This window comes from Bombus pyrosoma, linkage group LG10 (genome assembly GCF_014825855.1).
Source record: "Bombus pyrosoma isolate SC7728 linkage group LG10, ASM1482585v1, whole genome shotgun sequence".
Lineage (NCBI taxonomy): Eukaryota > Metazoa > Arthropoda > Insecta > Hymenoptera > Apidae > Bombus > Bombus pyrosoma.
In genome coordinates this window covers 5828447-5850816 of record NC_057779.1, presented here as the reverse complement: position 1 = coordinate 5850816, position 22370 = coordinate 5828447, and the positions used below count along the sequence as shown (strand labels likewise).

At 38.2% G+C, this 22370-nt stretch overlaps 1 protein-coding gene across 6 annotated transcripts in view; it reads right to left on the bottom strand.

Annotated features, from left to right (window-relative positions):
* Nucleotides 1–22370, bottom strand: part of LOC122571583 — a 49182-nt gene that overhangs the window by 6569 nt on the left and 20243 nt on the right. The window contains exons 2-16 of one of the 6 annotated variants that reach the window (XM_043735520.1): nt 13893–14170; nt 13693–13769; nt 11179–11392; nt 9722–9856; nt 9536–9565; nt 8336–8417; nt 8035–8229; nt 7579–7719; nt 7106–7346; nt 6153–6818; nt 3962–4920; nt 3074–3882; nt 1625–1937; nt 858–1107; nt 403–630 (exon numbers count right to left, since the gene is read on the bottom strand). In XM_043735520.1, coding sequence (XP_043591455.1) covers nt 403–630; nt 858–1107; nt 1625–1937; nt 3074–3882; nt 3962–4920; nt 6153–6818; nt 7106–7346; nt 7579–7719; nt 8035–8229; nt 8336–8417; nt 9536–9565; nt 9722–9856; nt 11179–11392; nt 13693–13769; nt 13893–13969 — 4417 coding nt within the window. In that variant the 5' untranslated portion in view covers nt 13970–14170. Of the gene's footprint in view, nt 1–402; nt 631–857; nt 1108–1624; nt 1938–3073; nt 3883–3961; nt 4921–6152; nt 6819–7105; nt 7347–7578; nt 7734–8034; nt 8230–8335; nt 8418–9535; nt 9566–9721; nt 9857–11178; nt 11393–11465; nt 12259–13692; nt 13770–13892; nt 14171–22370 lie in introns of those variants that run through there. The other 5 variants (XM_043735522.1, XM_043735521.1, XM_043735525.1 and 2 more) reach the window with 5 other exon arrangements.

Here is a 22370-nt window from a genome sequence, read left to right as displayed (position 1 = left end):
CTTATATACATTTATACATATACTTATTTCAATATATTTTAAATTCGTCCACTCGTTCTTTTATCAGTCAACCTCAACAATCGCTATCTTTATTCTCCGTGTATTTTATTATAAAACTGTTGCCAAGTCCTACTCTTGCTGTTCTTAAAAGTAACAAATCACGTTCCATTGTAGCATAGAGAATGTCAAATTTGGAACACTAAAATTGTAATATATAGTTTCTCGGCATAAAGCCAATAAGCTCTTTTCTTTCGTAAGAAAGTGGAACTCTTTAGTAAGAAAAGAAGAAAAAAAAGATAGCCTTTTAGGATCTGCTGATGGAAGTCTCTTATTCCCAAGATTGCTCGTTCGATAAAGTCGTATTACCAGAGATAAATGAAAAAATAAATGGAGTTCGATTACCTTGATCGGTCGAATCTCGTACGGCGGCTTTGCAGAGTTCTATACGAGCAGAATGAAACGGCACGTATCGATCCTGCGAGCTCCCGCACAGCAGCACGTGTTTGAATTTCTCGAGATTGCTCTTCTGACTGAGGCGGAACATGAACGACCGTCTAACATTCGGCGCATCTCTCATAGCCAGTTGCAGCAACGAGACGGACTTCTTCAGCTTCTGCATGAACCACATACCTGAGGGCATAGTTTTATTTTGGAAATAACAGTTTCAAGTCTTGACGTGTAAGAGCTTACGATTTTAAGATAAGGAAGTTCTTTCATTCTTACAATCATCTAGTTTACAATTGTTACGAACTTTTTATATGTTGGAATTTGTATCTTGAGATTATTAGAAATGTTTACAAAATCGCTAAAATCTCGTTTTTAACGACCAGAAGAGACGAATTATTTTCTGACATTACCTGCGTTAACTAATCCACTGGTGTTGTACAGTGTACCTAAGTGTGGACCGCTTAGGCTGAGAAAGGTGTGTAAACGTGGAAGAAGCGGCCGTAATTGAGGCCGCGTCAGAGCGCTTCTTATGATGATGGTCCCTAAAGAATGTCCAATAAAGCTGACTTTCGTCGGGTTCAGGCCCGACGTCTCGATGTGATGCAGAATCTCGGCTACCAGTCGATCCGTCATTGTATCGAAGTCCGAAAATGTGTCACCCTTTTCATACAACATAAAAATATGCAATTTATTAACATACGTTCGTTACTTCTTTCGAATAGACGATCTTTTTAACTCTCGCTTCTAGACATTTTTGGTTCTAATTCAGGCTCGATTTGAGATATCAAATCTACGGCGATTCTACTTCAAACTCAATCTCACACGAATGTCTATGTATCTGAAATATTTTATAATATTTTTCATCCTTAAATTTGCAGATAGTAATTTCCAAAGTTACAGTTAAGTTATTTCGACTTTTAAAATTAGTTGAGCCATGAAAAGCAAAATTAATCGATGATTGTTTGATGAAGAAGAAATACGAAAGACCGATCTCTCCGTATTCACAAAAACATAACATGCAAAGCTAATTTCCAATCGGAATCACTAGGAAATATATCTTGCAATCTAATAAATTAAAAATAAAAGCACTCATAATAAAAAATACTTCTATTACTTATATAAATCGAACTGAGAACAATTCTGTCCTCCTAATAAAATATAATAAAACAAATCTCACTTGATTTCTCTCAGACATTAAAAAATCTAGGTGCGTTCCGGGAAGACTCAGTTCCAAGTACGTCTTGATCAAACGAAGATCAGCAGGGTTGCCATCGAGACCGTGCACGCAGATAATCAGATGAGCTCCTTCCGGCGAGAACACCCGGTACTCGTTGCTGATGTGGAAGTACGGCATGGTCGAGGCCAGGGTCGCATAATCACTAAGAGGCACATTCGATCTTAGAGGTTTTACCGACGACGGGGTCAAGAAGTCACCGTATCCAAAGGAATGGGCACGTTTATGGAAACGCAACTGCGCTTCCTTGTGTTCTCTAGAGGGGATAAGGTAGACAAAGAGAAACTTAACTACGAAAAAACACAAAGTGACAGAAGAAAGCCGTCGCCGAACTCAAAAAGGCAGATAGAAAATGGCACGGATGCTTGCGAACAAAGGCGAGAAAGAAAAATAGGCGAAAATAATTGCACGATATTAAAGTTTGGCTTAGAGTTATTCAGTTGTTTGGAAAGTTCGTAGCGTTTTTAGTAGTTAGAAATATTTTATTGCGAGATTGTTAAGATGAGATTAGGTGGACACTGTTTGTTATGAGATTGAGGGAAGATGGTTTATTATGAATTTCTGGTAATCAATAAGATATTGAGTTTGATGAAAATTAGATATCAACTGCAACACGTAAAGAGGAAACACTGTTGAATTGTAAAAAAAAATAATTATTTAAAATTTCTAAATTAAATGGTAAGACGTCTATCGTTTTAGAAAGTTAAAAAGGACGTTTTTAAAATCTTGTCTATTGAGTAAAATATCATTTTTCTCAAACGCAAGGCAAAAGTGTTGTTTTAACTGAAATATTCAATGGTCGCTTATTCTGATCATTAGGAAACTTCAAAGTTAAATGAAATATTAATTTTGCAGAAATATATTGGCTTTGAATTTTCCCTAAATATTACGAACTTTTCGAACAACCAAATACAGAAAATCATAATTTTCGCTGTGAAATTATACGTGTTATAACGAAGGGACTATGTGAAGGCCAAAGGATTTGGTAGCTAAACTATATAACTAATCGGTGTTGAAGTAAAAATATTTAATGTACGCCATTAAATCCTCAGCTAAATGAATTATAATCTGGTAAAGCGTTAGAAGGCTATTCAAACAAACACTTTACTCTAAACTTTCAAAATTATTTTATCACACGCGTATTACATTTAGTGCCTCGTGTTTCATCTGATCAATACGATACAGTTAAACAAACCGTCATAAATGACAGGAACAATTAATCATCTTTAGAGCTGTCGTTAATTTAACAACGCAATGCATGAATGATATCAAACAATCGTTCATCCATTGTACTTAATCAGCCAACAATCTTATTATCAAACGAAAAGCTTCGACCCCGCCAAACCAGCGAAATCAAATCTCACAAGAAACCCTGTATAATCGTCAACGCACCTGTAAATCTTCCCTGAGAAGCTCATCTGCCTCTTGAACGCTTCCTTGTATTTTTTAAAATTAATCGAATCATCCTGAATCGACTGTAACACTTCCTTGCCCTCTTGATAACAATCTAAACAAATATCTCTAGCTCCATATGGAAGATCTCTATCTCTCTCCCTCTCCCTCTCCCTATCTCTATTCTTCTGAGGACTGCACGGCGCAGTCTTCGTCTGTTTAGGACTTCTAACCGGTTTCACCGTCTCGTAAACGTGATACAAAGGATTATCGATGATAGCAGGCGGATCACGAAATTCCTCTGGAGGCGGTGGTTCGTCCTGGAACATTTTAGGAGGCGGAAGTCGTACTTCTTCGTACGAATGCTCTTCTACGCTTTCTTTCGTTGGAGCGGGTCTTTCTTTTCTTGGTACGATTTTTGACAATTTTTGACGAAGCTGTTCGCTCGATAGCTTCGCGTTTCGACGCTGCTCGGAGCTAGACGTGTCCCCGCTGCTGACCCATCCGGAACACTCGGACGTAAGGTTACTGGAACTGGAGCTCATCGTTGGGCTACTCGGTCTGCTGGACGGCGGGCTGAGAGGATTCGGAATGACGGGAAGATTGTTGCTAAGGCTGTCCTTGCTGTCGCGTATGGGCATGCAAGGTAACGATACAGCGCTTCGTGGTACCACAACTTTGTTCTGCGCAACTGGCACACTCGCGCATCTCAGTCTTTTCACGCTTGGCGCTGGGACAGCGCTGAAGGTGTCGGATGGTGTTGTTCCATTCGTTGCTGGCGCCTCCATGGGAGACTTGATGGGCTCCACCTGTAATTATGGAGAAAGAATTTTCACGTATGAAGATTTTATATAGAGAATTATTAAAGAAGAACGTAAGAGATACTACCTTCAGGATAATTTTATTATTATTCTCCACCCCCAGGACGCTCGTCGTGGTTACCGGAGGCGGAGGCCTGTACTTTGGCAGCGGAGCCACCGCAGGATCCTGATAAGCTGGAGGAGGAGGTGCTGGTTTCCTATTCCTATGACTACACTTCCTATTCTCCTCAGCCGGATGATCAATATCCAAAACAGGCGCAGAATGCGGTCTTCTTCCATGCCTGTCCTTCCTCTTCTCCACACGTTGTTCCTTCTTCGGTTCAGACATAGCTGTCATCACCTTATAAAACATCTCGTTAGTTAATTCTTGCATCTTATCTTCGCTATGTGGCCTCCTATGTTTCTCTGCTTCTCCGTAACAAGGCGCGACGCCATTACGAGGGCTCTTGATAGCAGACCTCTCCTCTCTTCTTCTTGGTCTTTCTCTTCGAAAATCACAATACTCGTTACGATCAACGTCATCTACTAATCTTTCTGTGCTTTTTGGTCTCCTTGGTCTCTCTGGTTCTCCACGTGTTCTCCCACTGGTGCCATTTGTTCGATAGAAGAAGGAGTCTGTAGTTGTCGACGTGTAATTGGATCTTTTATACAAAGGATCAGCCATCATCGAATGACTGCTGGGTAACCCTCCGCCATTCATTGAATCCTGAAACTCTCGATTTCGCTGGCTTAAACCGGAGCCAGTTTTACCAATTGTGTGATACCTGCGAGACTCTAGACCATTCGTTTGACTGTATTTGCCACCAGTTTGATGCGTTTGTTTACGGGAATTTCCTCGATAGGTCACTCTGTCCAGGGTGGCTGTGTGAAGCGGCTGTTGTTCTGGGAGAAACGTGTCGCCATTGACGCTCGCTTTTAATGGTAAAAAGTTGTTTTGGTCGTTGGCGGTCGACAGTGGGTGACGCGTTGGTAATCGGTGACTGCGTGGCTCTAGCCGAATTCTTCTTGTATCCAGAGAATGGTAATCTGTGGAGCAATAGTTGACGACTTGATCAATTTAACGCTTAGTAAAATTAAAACGGATAAAAATTCAATAAGCAGTTAATAACGTTTTAACTATTACTGAAATAGGTAAAAGAAAATAAGTACTTATTATTGGATGTACTAGGATTTGGTGGATTGTTAAAAAGTTTTCTATAATATAAATGATATAAATACTCTGAAAGAGGAAAACTTGTTGATTGCAGGTACTAGAGAACGTAGGATATTAACATAGAGGTGTTTTCTAAAGGGTGTTATAAACTTTATTGAGTGAGTAATGCAAAGAAGAAAGAGCTGTTAAGCGGAGTATGAGCCGTAAAAAATAAAAATTTCAAAAATGCACGCTACGTAAAAGTTGTACGATGAGTATGAGTGTACGGTTACGTACGTGTACACACGTAGGGGTGAGTTCTCTTAAGGGTGAACCGCGTATAGCGAATGAGAGTTCAGAGCGAGTGTTTTTTCCGTAAGTTCAAAGAGAGTGTTCCGGGGACAATGTAGGGAATATGGAGAGTTGTACAGAATGTACCATACTAGCGAATGAGCGGATTCATTACGAAGTAGCTACTCCGTAATATTATATAGAATTATTCCACTGAATCAAGAATATTTTATCATCAATTCTGTAAAATAAGTATTCTTCAAAAACATAACAAATCACTCGCATTTCAATGTTTTCGATACAAAGATATGTACTTGCATTATCGTCTATTGTAAATGCAAACACGTGAATGTTAATATTCGAATATCATTTCAATAATATTTACTTGGATTTTTATATTGTGTTATATAATGAAAGATGACGTATTAACTTATGAGCTTATTGGCAGACAGTGGAATAAACATGTCATGTAAGATGGTTTAATGTTTCATTTGGTATAATCTTACCATACATTATAATATAATAACCATAAATTATATGATACATTATCGAATGTAACAGAAACATATCGAATGTATAGGATGACATTAATATCGATTGGAATATTCGATGTTTTGTCTGACATTTACTCTTCTGCTAGCATTACACTTAATCGCTCAGAAATCTTAACAGAAGATATCAGAAAAAAGAAACTAATGCACCCAGATATAAGTGCAATGTCATCTTTCTCCAAACTGATCTATGTCGATCAATCTTTCATAAACTCTCTTCTTCATAAACTTTACTCTCAAAGAGACAAAGAATCCTCCTCCGCAAAGGAATACCATCTTCCTACCTTCATTAATATTGGGAGCCTTATTCTCGCTCCAGCAATCTGTCATCTGAGCATGGTCCATCGTTCCCAGACAGGTGGGTACCGTAAGAGTTTGTTCGCAGGACTTGTTCGACGGCCTGTACCCAGGTAACTGTCCTCCTGGCGGTATTTCAGGAAACATAGCCGCGAGGAGCGACGTTATCGAGGTGTTCTGAGGATCATTCTGTTGTCTGGGCAACACCAACATTTGCGTAGACTTGGCGCGAGGCAACGGGATCACGGGTGTCGATCCTAGGGATGGGTTTGGAGCGGAGCAGGCTTGCTGCCCCGAAGGAGGGAAAAGCGTGCTACTGGACGGCGCTGTCGACCTTTGCCTTCCTCTCGAAGGAACTGTCGCTGGTGGAGTAACGTTTCGCGCCCCGCCTCTTTGTCTTGGAAACAGCTGCGTGGACACGGATCGAGGAAGCGTCTTTGGCGATGTCCTTGGTTGAACTGGAGCGATGTCTGGACCTAGTTGGTCCAAGGATTTGCTGTGCCTAGCAGGAAGCGTGGATGGAGTGAGCATGAGACGACCTTGAACCGAACCGATATCCTGAGCCGCGCCTTCGCTCCTTGGTGACCAGATTCCCATGGATCGCGACTCTAGGATTGCTGCTATGCCGCAACTGCAGTCGTCGATGCCGGGAACTGGAACGAGCATTTGCTGTTTGATTAATTTTTGAAAAAGTTAGGGGATGCTTTAGGTGTAGCAATCCCTATGGCTTGTGACAATTTTGTTAGTCGTTTGATAATATTTGTATAAATAGATAATATCTTGGTGATGAACGGTTGTTGGTTGCAATGAAATTAGTAAAAATGCTTGATTAACGATAACAAAATTTTGATCCTGAGTTATAATCATCGTACAAAAAAGATTGATCACTCGTGATATGAAGCTATATCGCGTTCGTTCTTTTCATCAAAATGATACTTGCCGCTGTTTCTGTGCCTCTGCTTCATATCCACGTACTGATCCTCGAAGATCAAAGGCAGAGAGTGAAGATCTCCGTCCAATTCCGTACAGTGCACTGGGAGCGGAGGCAACAAGGACAGATATCGCGATCTTCTTGCGGCTTCGCTCACCGCCTGATACGACTGGTAGTTCGCATCGTAACAGCCCCATGCGGATGTCCTAGGGTTTTCTAGCACGAAGAAACCTTCCGCAAAACGTTTCACCTATGAATTTGCGACCAAAGATGTTAATTTAAATAAAGTGGTACTTTCTTAGAATATTTCTATTTTTCTATTTCAATTCTTAATTGATATCGTTGGATCGTAAAAGGCCACAAATTCGTTCGTCGTAATTCTATGGTGTATCTGTCTCGTGTCTTTGAAATAAAGTAATTAGTCTAAAAGAGGACACCCAAAAGTTGTGGGAAGTGTTAAGACAATAAAACGAGCGTTTTACCCTTAGCTGATGATGGATCCTCGCAAGATGCTGATGAACAGCCTCGCGTCCGGAGAACGCTTCCAGAAAATGTTGCCAGAGAACGATATTTTGTGCGCAGAGTTGAGCGACATCAGTCTCCTCCGTGTCCATCATCTGTAACTACAGCACAACTACTATCTTCCACAGAGAAGACACAAAAAACAAAAAGAAAAATATTACATATGTAAGTTAATTTGGTGTCTTCAAGTTCGAATATTTGTATTACCTGATAATATCAACATTGTTATTTACCTAGTATCTTAGTTGTATTCATAAAGATATAAAGCACAAAGATCCGCAATTGAATTAGAAATAATTTCGCTGACTAACTCTATGTTCCATAAATAAAAACCGAACTTTGTTAAAAGCGACTTGAAATAATTTACACGCCTAGAACAAAGAATTTTGTAAGAAAACCTAAGAAACAGTACCGACCTTAGTAATTTCTTTGTGCGTATTCTGAGCAAGCTCGAGCGCTCTTTGCTGGCAAGAAGGTAGCAGACGCGCTAGATCGGCTAAGTCGTTGAGCAAAGATTCCCTCGCGGCCAAAAGTAACCTGATTACTTCCTGTTGAACTAATTTCGCGTGTTGTATCCTCGTGGCTGAACCAACGCACCTCGTTGTTGTTTCCTGCAATAGTTACGAATATCTTGTTGCAAGCATTCTTTTGATCATTCTCTTTGTAGCAGCTGAACTATCAATTAAAAATTTTAATGAAACTCGTGCATGAACTCACGATATTTCCTAACTGAGCATTGTTGTCCCCGTTTGCCGCAGTCTGTTTAAATTGCAGCCACGGTTTCCCTCCACGCGGCGCGCTGCAAGCATATTACTCGGTTAATTACCCTGTCGCGATGTTGAATTAAAACACAATCGAACTCGCATTGTCACTACGAACGGAATACAATTTTTTGATTGAAACGATTAGGGGGTCGGACATGATTTAAATTTGTAAATTGGTTATTTAGTTTTTGGCCATTTAATTTTTCACTACGTGGATTTTTATTGTTCTCACAATTTGGACATTTGATATGAAATTTTGTAACTTGAAATTACGATAGATTCGCTATTATTGTCTTATTATTCTATCACTATTTTGTTATTATTTTATTATTCTTCTACTATTATTCTGCGTATAATAAATTATTTTATTAATAGTCATAATAGGATGTTTGATATTTCATAGTCTTTAATTTAACTATTAGTCTTCGACTATAAATTATTAGCTAATTAAACGATAAATGTGCTTTTCCATAAAAATCTGAAAAAAGGTGTGTTTCCACTATAATAATACTGGGAACGTGTGTGTTCGAATAATTGGTAAGAATATTTTTCCCACAACCATTAATAAGGATTCTGTGCTCAAAGAATTAATTAATTCAGAAATAATGCCCCTTTGATACTTTATTACATTATACGTTCAATTCGAGTACAAAAAAGTCTGCCTGTTACAGTCTCTCGTGCCATTTAATGAGCAAAGAAAACATCATTTTAAAAATTTCTTTCTTCTAGCCACTATAATTGGCTTTCTAATATGAAACAACCACATTACAATATATAAACATATATAAAGCATAAAATTAACTTAGAAGCATAAACATTTATATATAAACATAACATGTAAATATTTCAAATATAATATACAATTTAAACAATGTAAAATAAACAATACATAAAAATAATAATCAAAGCTCCTTTAACAATATATTCTTCATGATTAACAATTTTTCTCATTTGTTGATTAATGTCCAATCTTTATTAATCTTAAAACATTAGAAACCAGCAAAGCAGACAATTGAAAATAAAAAGAAAAGAACTTCGAAGATCGAAAGAGAGGAAACTCGGAAAAAGATCGTTATTCGCATCAAAAGTACTGTGTCCATAAATTTGTCGTTTTCATTGCGAGAAGAAAAGAAACACGAAATTTTAAACTTACCAGCTCTGGACATAATGAAGTATGCTCTTCCTACGTGTAACAGGGTACAACGAAATCAGCGTTTGTAAGCAGAAAAGAGAAATTTTCATCGTTAACAATCGTGTATACGTACGTAAATAAAAATATTTTGTAATTATATTATGAGAGAGGAATATGAAAAGAGAAAAAATTCAACTTGTTACCGACTTGATGTAAGGTTGATGAAGGGCCACGAGGCAGGCGTGAATCGTGATGGAGACGGCGGCAAGATGAAAGTAGTCGAAGAGCACCGGCAAATGATAGTGAAGCCCCTTCGTGGGCGCAAAGTTCAGCTGCAACGCCCTACAAAGCAAAAAGCAAACGAAGCTCGTCAAACCTTCAAGGTAGAACATGAAAGCGTACGCGGCCAAGGTTATCGATCTCTCCATCTATTAGGTCTGTGGGGAAGTTCTGCTTTCTTGTCGTGTACTTTTGCCTAGGCATAATGGGCGGAAGAAATTTATGGAAGTTGTAGAGGTCGGTGTTCCCTCAACAACTAAGCATTACGTCTTTTCCTCGTGCATTATACGCAAACCATGTTACGGAAATTGTAATGTGATTTTAACGACTGTCTACTTTAAGTTACAGAATTTCCTGCTTCCAGAATTAAATGTTCAATTTTTTTAAAAGAATTTCTGTCACTTTTTGGGAAACACATATGGGAACTACTCTTTTGGTCTTTATTATTTTCTTTCTCACAAAGACTGGTCTTCGCCAAATTTATTGTTTATATTAATTTAACGTAAATTCATTAATTTGAACATTTGTCTGAAAACATATAGGACATTCGTAATTCCTATCCATTTCTTTGAGGCTATACATAAATGTAATTTAATATTCTACTCATACGTATTCTAGCAGTAGAATGAAGAAAATAATGCTGACCAATATGGCTTCTCAGAGACTAAAATGAAATTAGATTTCATTATAATAATCGTCGCGACAAGTTTACGATTGTGACCTACGTTTAATTAGTACGACTTTGTGTTTCAAATGCATTGTTTCGCTGCAGGGTACACACGAAGAAAATGCAATTAATTAATATTACCGTCATTTTACATTTTATTCTCGTAAATAAAAAATGTTAACAATGCTCGTCATCTACGTGTGACAGATATTCCTGTAATTGAGAAGTATTTATATCTTGAAAAAGAAATATCTTTAGACTTAAGCGTCCGTATCACCTCCCTTCGTGCTTCAAATGAATAGAAAACGATATCAAAAATTAATCACCTATTTTTAAAATACCTTGTATATACGCATAGCGTTATTACATAAGATTTTTCTTTTGGTTTCTTTAACGCGTTATACAACTTCGCTATACGTATAATATGTCTTAGTATATAGCGTAGACGCGGCTTAAGAGTCTACAAACCAACTTCAAACGTAACTAAACGTGACTCCTTCTGTTCGCTGTCTTCGTTACGTTACAAATATCAGATTCTCACGATTCTTGTATAGCAAGTCGCATGTAGCAACGCTACGAAACCGCAATATCGTTTCTTTTCGCGAGCGACGCTCAAACGATCGTCGCGGTCAGCGAACATATCACTACCGTCTACCAAATGACAGTGGTACAGCGAGACGATAGTACGTTTCGAGATACACCAAGACGATTATCTTACCTAGACGACACGCAGGCCATGTTTCCTGGTTGCGTCGGCTCGCTGAACCATAGCTCGACGCCGAGATTGAAGTGGGTGCGGGAGAGAATCTCCTCGATCTTGTGACTGTGCACCAGCACGTGAGCTCGGAATAAGACCGAGGTGCCGAGTGTCACCTCTTCGTTTCTGTAGAGGATCTGAAAACGCTTGCTGGTCCCAGGCGCCTCCAACGAGTCTAGAACAATGATCGTAACGGTTGACGTTTCTTCTGCATCCTCAGATCGGATAAAGTACCGCAAAGTACTTACGTATTTGCAATTCTTAACTTTCATGGTATCATTGGACTAGTGGGATCCGTAAAAATTTAGAGTTGAACGTTTAATTTAATTTTATTTTTACTCGCCTCTGTTGCGCAGAATGTAAAATACAAAATCAAATTAAATACTCTACTTTCATGGTTTATTGGGCAACGTAATAATTTTCAGTTGAATCGCTCAATTTTTAAATTTCTAATTCAATTTCATCTTGTTATTAATCTCCATCGCGGAGGATATAAAATATAAAATAAAATTCAATACCCTAAATTTCAGTAATCGAACATACGTTATTATTATTTGCAATCTAACGATATTATTCGAGGATTAAAATACTCGTCGATGAAAAATAGTATTTCAATATTTAACGTTGGAACGTTTTATAACAGATTATTTGAATCTGGTTCAGTGTATGGCCGTGCGTCTAATTTTCCAAATCGAAATTCCGATTGCCTGTCAGACTTGAGAGACGCTCTTTTCACGTTGAACGTCTCGTGGTTTTCTTTCTTTCATTCGTTTTCACGAGATAGAAGAGAGAAGCTCGAGTTTCGATGCACAATGAAGGGTGGCAACGCGATACAAGCGATTCAGGGAACTTTCTAACGCTATCGAGTGCAAGCTAGGTTTGAACTAGTTGGAAATTCTAGTCGCAGCCGTTGTCTAACTCGACGGGGTGAACTCGGGCGAGTTTTCTGCCGCCATCGGTGCCACAGAAGTTTCTGCCTCCACGAGGAAAGTTCTTTGATTCGCCGGACACGCGTTGTCGCGGCAAAGAGCTGGTAATTTCTGGAAACTCGGTTACCATTTGCTTCTTTTCTTTGGTTCTTTCAAGTGGAAAGAAGATGGCGAGAAGATTGTTAGTTTGGTTAGAGGATGTGGGTGCGTGGGTGACGTTAATGAAGCGCGTGGATGTCACAGTTGGCGATTATTTGAATGAAATATTCTTCGAGTGTTATATAGAGCTTGTCATTGAAGTATTCGGCCACGTTTTAAGTATGATAAAAAAGCTCCACTTATCTGATCTTGTTGGGAAACATCGCCCATTATTCTCATCTACTATTTTTTGCTCACACGATAGCAGTTCATATTCAGATGAATGAATTCAATCGACAAAAGTTCAATTAAGTTCAATTAACTAAAATTTCGTTCTGATAAATAGAATTCTGCTGTGCGGTGGAACCTCGTTTGTCCGAACAGGACGAAGAAGTTCAGACAGTCGAACAGTTTCGATAACAGAAACTTATTACATAACCATTCGCTCCAGCTTCTTTCATATTAGTTCAATTACATTAGAATTTAAATACTTATTTCAAGCAAGAACATATGATCGCTTATATTAATATATTGCTTATGGGAGTCAGTGTTCATACTTTTATGTTACGAAATATTCGATTGTTTGCGGTAGATCGCATCAACGACAGTCGTAAATTCTCATTACGATTCGATAATCGATGCCACGAATTGATCAATCCCCTATTTCGTTCAGGATAATCGAGGTGGTTGACTGATTATAACATTAAAGTAACAGGTTATAATATATACTTTATTCCAACAACTTTGTGGATGTAAAGAGTTACGCGTGGTGCGTGTAGACGTATTCTCAGAGACGTGTAAATAATAAGTTGCAACCGATGACTGATCAATGAACGAAAACCAGTCAAGACATTGATTGATCAACGGATGAAAAATCAGTCAAGAGATGTTGACTGATCTAAGGCAGATAAACCAGTGAAGTTCGGTTACGATGCTGTCGCAGAGGCAAAACCCGACCCCCTCATTTCTTACCTAATGGAGCAATAACCAAAAGGAACGTCTCCACTGGAATATATTTTATAACAATTAAGGGCCTTAACGATAAGATACAAATGCTTAGTTTTATGACAGTTCCTTAAGATTATTGCGATCCGATTTTTGCATAGCCAGTAGCCGCTTCGACCGAGGGATGGATTCTGGTTTACGTAAAGAGTCACCGGACATAAGACGAAATTACCTTCGACCGTACTTCGGATGATAGAGGCTGAGCATTAACTTGTCCGTACAAACGCGATTCTACCGTCTACTGCATTTAACGAAACGAAAACGATCAAACGATAATGGAAGAAGTTTAGAAAAACCTAATTTTCATAAACTGATTTGTAGTATTTGAAACCTAAGTCTATCCGAATCTCCAACGCTATCGAAAATTCGTGAAAAATCACTGAAATTCAAAAGAAGTACTCACGGTTGCGTAACTGGTTAACCTCCACCTTGACAGGCAGTTTGGGCGACACTCTGAGGGCAGTTCGTATCTGGTAATACCTGGGAAATTGGAAATCGTCGATAAGCTTAGAGGCGATGGCGATAGGTAAGCCGTTGCAAATTACGCAAGCCAGCCGTCGCGCACACGTTCCGTCTACGAGAATGGCTGGAGAATCCGCTTACCCACGCTGGAACAGGTCGACATTGTAGAACTTGCAGAGCTCGAGGGAGAACTCGAGAGTGGCCTGTAGATCGCTCATCTCGATCGCGACGCCAACCTAACCACCACCCCTCCTCTCTCTTTCACCCTTCGTCGTTCGAAGCAGCCCTTTAATCGAACGAAGACCAGCTTCGTCTGTCGCGACGACTTACGAGGGATGAAGATTGTCGTTTAGGGCCTGGCCGAGGTTCCCGGCTCGATCCTGCCATCCTGTCCGCAAATTTTCAACGTCGAAGGCACCCTACGGGTAAAAAAGAACGGAATCTTTCGATTTACGAGACAATTGATCAGCCGCTCGAGCAACCAGCCCCTTCGAACCGTTGAATCGCGTCCAGAAGGTGCTTGAACCGTTCAGCCGCATATTGAAGTGGATAAAGGTGTATTGTATGTGATTTACGTGGAGGGAGGTGAGTCTTTCCTCTCTCCGTCTCTCTCTCTCTCTCTCTCTCTCTCTCTTACACTCTGGTTCCTGGAAAATATTGAACTTACGAAAAGTATTTGTACTCTTTTATTGATCTTTTGATATTTTATGTTTCTGTTATATACAGAACGTTCTCTACACGAGTACTCTGAATGGTGGCAAGTTTCTCGTAAAATCCCTCCATTTCTTGGCAAATATTAAATCAACGAAAAGTTCTGGCATTTTTTGATTCATTTTCTGCATTTTACAAATATGTTGGTGTCGATAATTTCGATACAACGAGAACGCTTTTCCAACATTGTTTCTTTCTTTGTACTGATATTCCTACGCAAGAAACGTACGAAAACGTGTGATAAAAATAACAAGCACGAGTGCACAATGTGATAAATAATCGGGTGCCTTGTTTTATATGAAACGTTCTTTCCAACAGAACGACTTTGAAATGATAGCAATTTTTCATTCGATCAATGCGTAGTTCGAATGTCTTGATTTTCAAAATTCTTCGACTGTCGTCGTGACAGTACGTATATATCTACAAAATATCTGTATATTCTACCGGAGAAAAAATTATCTCCAAATTCGCCAAATCATTGACTACGCCTGGAAGGCAGGAAAAAACTTTCAGAGTGTATTTCTTCACGAGAGAAGAGAATGGAAACGGGAATTTCTCTGTTTGCTCTGATTTGTTTCCCCGTTGGAAACGGCAAGCTAACGAAGTTTGACCTCGAAATTCGCGAATGCTTTGCAATCGAGTCTTCCGGAAAGGAGGTTGACCACCCCCGCACACCTTCGAGTGACTTCTAATTGTAGCGACGACGAAACGATTCGAGTTTAAAGTGGATTTAATTAGAGCCGAGTTCGAGAGTCAAGTGGAAATTAACGTCTGCCGGTTTCCAAGTCCGCTCGGTGATTTAGCCCGCTGTAATTGCTGTTGCTTTTTAACTTTCCAACATTGTTACGCGGTATTCATGCCTCGAATACTATAAATTTTCACAAATTGCTCGAGTAATTTATGGCAAACTAGAATTTCCTACGAATATTTATAATTACATATAACGAACGAGGTTCTGAGCGTTAAAAATTTCAGACAGAATCTAGGTTTTTGGGCCAGAGTACAAAAGAAGAATAGCTATATAAAATTCTAAAACAAGTGTAACGGATATTAAAAAACAAAAAGAAACAAGTATACCCCCTTCAAAACTGCTAGGATAATTTATTGTGTTTGTTGCAAAACTTATTACAAGAAGATAGAGTGAGATATTACTTGTCCGTCAAACGAGGTTACTCCAAGTATCAAATTCCTATTTATTTAGATGGAATCGCATATTTTAACTTTTAAAAGAAACATCCCTTCGGTTTCATAATTAAATTATAATTTTATTCCCCGTTACGAAAAATATAACGCTTTTCTTACAACCATAGATACACAATGGTATTTTATAAAAAAAAAAAAAAAAATAGAAGTAATTCTTTCTACTGAAAAGTACAAATTCCTAATCCATCCTGGACTAATCGCTCTACTAAATCCTTATACGTATATTCTGTATAATCTCCAGTATTAACAAAACCATCAACACAGCTAACGCTAAATCGTATTGAAACCTGATCGAGTAAAACGGGGCTTACGATAATCCTGCAAATCTCTCAGTATTCGGCAATTAAACCGTTTCCTGGATTCGCGAAGAATTAACCGTGCGATACCGGTAATATGTAAAAGCCAAACAAATCAAACGCAAGTCTTTGCATCGTATAGTAGCGAAATGGAAGGGCTGTTCTGTTGACGATGCCAATGTCTCGGCTTGCAAAGGGTTGCACCGTACGTACAAACGTCCAGCAAGTAGATTGGATGTCGTCGGCACTGTAAACACTTTGTCGAATATCTCTTTTGCAACATGTTCAAACCGGTGCATGCTTGTGACGTGTTTTAAACGTTCGTGAATTCCATTGAAACCGTGCGAAATTGTTGGCGAAGAGGAGGACTTGTTTTACAATTTCCGTAATTCCTCGTTGAGACGGCCGATCAAACTTTAAACTTAATAACCTCCGTCTAGGGGTTGGCTAGCGTGGTTGATGGTTTAAGCGAAGCAACGATAACCGATCCGTATTGATCGAACGTCCACTTTATCTTAAGTGCTCGGATGCCTCGTGAATCTGGAGGAGCTGAAATATAACTTAAAATGATTTATCGAGCGTCAACGAGGAGACTTCTCTGTCTATTAAACTAGACAACGTGAGAGACTTGTGGTTTATTTAGATAGTGTGCAGATGTATATTTGGATATTATATTTAGTATATTTAGTGTACCTAATATGCATATGTTTTTATGTATATTTAGGAGTAAAATGAAATTTAGCTTAGACACTCCTTTTGAATCTGGCCTCTACTCTTTTAGGTTTAATATAATTCGTGAATTTCCAAACACTTTTTAATATCTCCAGTAATCGGATATACTCCATTTTTACGATGGAAATTTCCATTTTTACATTATTTACCATAAAATATTCTACTTTTAATATTTTTCCGATATTCAAATGTATCTTAGGATGCACATTGGGCATGCAATATCGCGAGATACATTATGTAAAAAAGGAAGAGTTTCACCGAAATAAGATTATTTTTACTGATCAAAATGTGTCGATACTATCTATTTTTATTTAAATCGCATGCGATTAAATTTCTATGTCTCACACGATATAAAATATCATCAAACGTTATTGCCATAAATTGCCAATTTGCTACTGCAACAACTATCTTGTAATCGTTCTTCTAAAGGAATACGTATCTGTGTTAAATAAAATTGTTCATCGTATAATAAAAATGATTACAAAACTATTTACTTTAACTAAATAAATCGAAAATCCCATACGTTACGACCTAATACAACCCGAAATTCATCTCTTGCACCACTAACCAAAATCCCGTGCAGTGAACTTTGATCGCCAGGTCGATCTTTACTCGTGAACGCTTCGACAAGCCTCCCTCGACCGATCCTCGTCGAATTCCCTTGTCCGCAAAAATGATTCATTCACGATAGTCTTTTGTACGCGTGCAAATGCATAGTGAAGAACCACGGGGGTTAAAACTGCCGACAAAGGAAGCTGACGGAAAACAGAAATTCCTCAGGCTGCCCTCGGCGACTGGACGCGCTCGCGCGTGTCACTGTCAAGGACGCGAAGGCCGCGTGCACACTTCCTCGAGCGAAGATCAACGACCTGGCGTACGCACGGGGAACCTAGGTGAGAGAGGGTGGAACGACCGAGGGTGGAAAAAATGGTGACACTTCGTGACAGACGGCAACGATTCTTTTCTTGACTACTCGCGCGAGCTAGCTCAGGTTACATGATTTCGTGATCTTATTTTGTTGGCTGTCAGACTGCGCTGCCAAGACGAACGTGTCTGCATGAACGTTTGTGAAATCAGTCTGTCGAAAGATGTTCGTTCGTTTGCGTTGTTCCAACGTTGGACCGATGCTAAGTTTAAGAACAACGTTGTAGGTGTTTATTATGATATTTAATGGAATCTCTCGGAGCAAAACTAGCTCTAATACCAAGTACATTGATAATGTGTAATTTGCTATCATTTTAGACTATTTCAAATGCGAGTATAAAATATTTAACGTGAATGATTGAAAAATACGTGAGAATGAGATCGATATTTTCGTAGAGGTTCTAATAATAATATTAGTATAACACGTGACCAAAAATATTTCATCTAACAAGCAAGTTCTCCGAAGAAACTGTTTATTGGATTATTATGGATAATTCGAGCGACTGTTGCTCGTTTAATTTCTTGACATCAAATAACGTCTCTGGCGCCCCTTGCGATTCCCGTGCTAAAACCTACAATGATGTGCCAGAGACGTCGCTTAACACCGAGGTGTTAAGAATCTCAATTCGCTTCGTGAGAATAGTCTAGTCTTAAGGTTAACTTGAAAGAAAGGTAATCTCTTCTTCATCGGTCCATATTAAATTATTAATGAAACTTTCCAAAGAAATAATGAATATCCAAATTACAGTATTTTATACAATACTTGGTAGGTCAAACAATTTTCTATGGAAATTCAATTTTGTTAATTATATCCTAAATAATACCAGCTTGCATAAAAATTTCCACTCTGTACATAATACTTTCTTGTTTACTGATTGATGCCATTAAAATTAACGGCGGCGTAAAACCTATAGATTTACACGGATAAAGTTGATGGTGTTGTGCGGAAGGTAATGTAGTGGAGGGTACGTTCGTGTAAAGTTTGGAGAATTTCAGCAGAGGGTTTTGTTATTGTGGGGTGTACGCGGAGCATTGCTTTAGCTTCTTCTGGTCGATCGTTTGAGGTGAATGTTGATAGAATTATTATGGGGAGATTATTTTTGTTTGATGATAATACCGAGGAGATGGAATATCGATTGTATGTTTAAAGGCAAAAGATGTAAAGGTATATAGCGAGGTTAAAAAAGCAAAATTATGATTCAAATAAATTTCTATGCAAATACATTGATCGAAAACTGGAAATTGATCCCATTCGGGCGATGTTTCGTTCAAATCCAACAACGAGAAAATTGAACCGAGAGATAGAATTATAAAATCGTGGCAAGAGATTGTAAAAATTCAGATCCATTCTTCGAGCTAACTTTTCTAAAGGGTATTGTATGTTTGTCTGTCCCAGAAGGGTCGAAGGTACAAGTCAGATGGCGGAAGTTTTAAAGGGAGTTCGAAACTCACCCGGATATGTCTTTTCCCATTCATTTTTCCCTGCTAAACGCAATTCGAAGTTTCAAACAACAAATACGTGACGTGGCAAGAAAGCTGCGAGCAGAAGTTTCAGCGATACTTTACGACGATACTTTTGCGAGACAGTTTCGCTTCCGTAAAAATTTATCTAGCTCTATTTTTACCCTAGAACATTGAAAATTTTATAGACCGATATTGAGAATTCGTTCTTCGTACTTATTCGAGAATTGCATTATCTCTCCTTTCTTTCCATTTTCTTTCTTTGATCGATTCATCATTGATATATCAAAAATGTTTTAAATTATCTTTTATGTAGGAGAAATTGGTATTTAACTAGGAACCAGCAGTGAAAAATTTGTTATAATATAAAATGGGATCGTCCAGCGTAATTTTCGTTTTTTTAATTAGGTTAAGCAACGTTAAAGATGGAAAATGCGAAATAGAAATGTGGAAACATTGGGAAGAAAAGAAAAATCTGTGAAGAACAGTTTGAAATGTATGAATTGCAGAATGCCAGACGAAATTATATCACTGAAACTTATTACTATTATTATATTATTATATACGTTATATACGTTATACATTACTATATCTAGTATTATATATCAATGTAATACTAGAATATCTTCATCATCGACATTAATGAAGCGATAAACGATTATTGCCAATCTAATCAAATTGTCGAACAATAGATACATTTAATTTCCATGTTTCCGTCGATTTGTTTAAATTCCTTTTTCATATCGATGAACGTAATGTAATGAAAGTGATGCGAATAGAATAATAAATCAATTCCAGTTGCGTAGCAGTTATCAAAAAAAAAAAAAAAAACAATATTTATTCCTGTCGTATGACATATTACATTTCGTTATCACGCTGTTCAAATTATCTCTGTGAACGCCTCATAATCATTTCGCAGAAATTGAGACCACGAGGGAGAGATTACACTTTGTAAAAATTTCTCAGCCAGGCTTTAGCTGTAAAGTTTCCAGCTCCGGAGCTGAATTGAAAAATATGCAAGTTATTAAGTACAACAAAAACAATATTCCAATGTTTTAAATTACGAAAGTTCGAAATGTACATATACACAGTCGTCATACTTGCACGAAAGATAAACATAATATCGATCGCCACTCTAAAACACCTTATACTAACGAAGGAAAGATTTTTCTGAAGAAACTCTGTCATTCTGCTACATTTTTCACAAAGATTCGTATCGAGATACTGCGGTTTTGTAAATTCCTGAATGGCTGGTCCCGAGCAATTTTAATCGGGAATGCTTTTTGGTCGTTTCGAACGACCAGCAATGGTATTTCTAGACACGAGGCCGACGCACTGTGGCCCAGTTTAGTCAGAGGTACTCGTCGTTTCTGGCCTAGATCGAGCGTCACGTCGTGTGTATTTACGCGCGATACCATTCGAGGCCGTGAAAATGTTTCCTACACGCCACACGCGAACCAACGTCAAGCCAGTCAATGTACGGAATTCTATTGGGATTCTGTCCTTTCGTTTATTACTTTACGAAAAACATTGTAATTAATTTGCGTGTAAATTTCGTATTAATAAATTTCAATAACTGGAAATACAGGCTGTTATAAAAAGATATGTAAGTACATACGCACGCTCACGAAAGTAATCCAACACCTGTATAGACACCTCTCATGGATATATTATGTGTGTTAGATGAAACATTGTGAGATTTTATCGATTGATTGTTGATTTACCGATCCGTCGATCAGTGAAGCTCGAAGCAATCGGAGAATGTGAATCTGCGATAGAATTTTGTGTATGTTGAAATTGTATGTAAATGTTTTAAATGTCGCAATTTTTAAAGAATTATTTTCTCGTATTATTCTAAAGGATTCCATAATTCATACATTTTTTAGAATGAATTTTATTTTTAAAATAAATTTTTCTCTGTGAAAGTTGAAATGGAATTGAATTCGAATGCGGATTGCATGAAGATTTATGGCATTGCGAGTATGTATAAAATGTAGGATTTAGGGATAATAAAATAGCGTGAGTTTGGATGCAATTTTAGACGAGCTTGCTCGCAATCTTCCAATCGTGTATCAAGCGTAAAGGAACGTTGAACACGAGCATTAGTTATCCTCTGTCATTGATCCGTTTCCATCGTCAAAATCAGCCGTGTCAAACAACTTATCGACAGTTTCTCATTAACATTTCGATATATTCTATATCTCTGATCAACCTGATAATATGATCGACTAACTGTAACTGTGCGAATCTTAAAAGTTATCGTACAATATCAATAGCAGTAAATCAAAATTACCATCCATTTAAAATCGTTGAAAGTAGCAAATTTTAGATCATTAAACTTCAAAAATGTATTTACCACAAAATAACCGAATAACAAAAAATATTGAATATAGTGAAAAAATATCAAACATATTATATAAATAATGCACACGTAATACACGTGTACAATAAATATTCAAGAAGGTATAATCGATAAATATTGGAAAAGCGGAATACAGAAAAAACTGTGATTCGTTGCAAAACGCATTTGCAAAAAACGTGACCAAGCAACAATAGCGAACTTAATTCCAGCAAGTCTGTCGATCGCGCAACTGTCGAAGCGTGTCCACAGTGTCCAACCATCGATACACGCGGAGCACAATGGCGCAAATACAGAGCCGAGCTTGGAACATCGACGATAACGGATTTCTAGGATCATTTTTATCGACTTGGACGTTCTCCCTGCGGCGTGAGGCCGGGTTAAATTAAGTATGAACAGGCTATAAATAAATCTTACACGATATTTTTCGAAGCATCCGCGGTAGCGCGTGTTATGGATGCAGCTGAGCTGTTTTATGCACGTGCGACGCGTTGTTGCGCCTTGAAGACGATACGAACGTCGTGTAATGCGGCAGGTTGTTGGCCTTCTTTAGTTCAGACACGGATTTTCTTGAAATTTTAACGAGTTTTTTTCCTCTTCTGTCTCCAAAGGAAATATACACGGTCGAATTCGTGCAAGGTATTGTGCCAGACTCGAAGATTTATGGCGATGTAAAGCTACGTGTCTTTGCGCGTTATAGCATCTTGCGAACTTACGGAATATTAAAGGCGAAAGAAACAACGTAGTTTTAATATTCTAGGCGGCTTATGGAATATGCAATTTCTGTTTTGTAAAGAGGGTTGAAAATATCGCTTTACGGTTCGGTGAAAATTGTATTTCTGCGAGCATTTCGAAGAATACAGCTGGACTGTTGTAGTATACAGAGAGCTACGGAATTATAGAATTCCGAATCCTGTAAGCTATACATACATA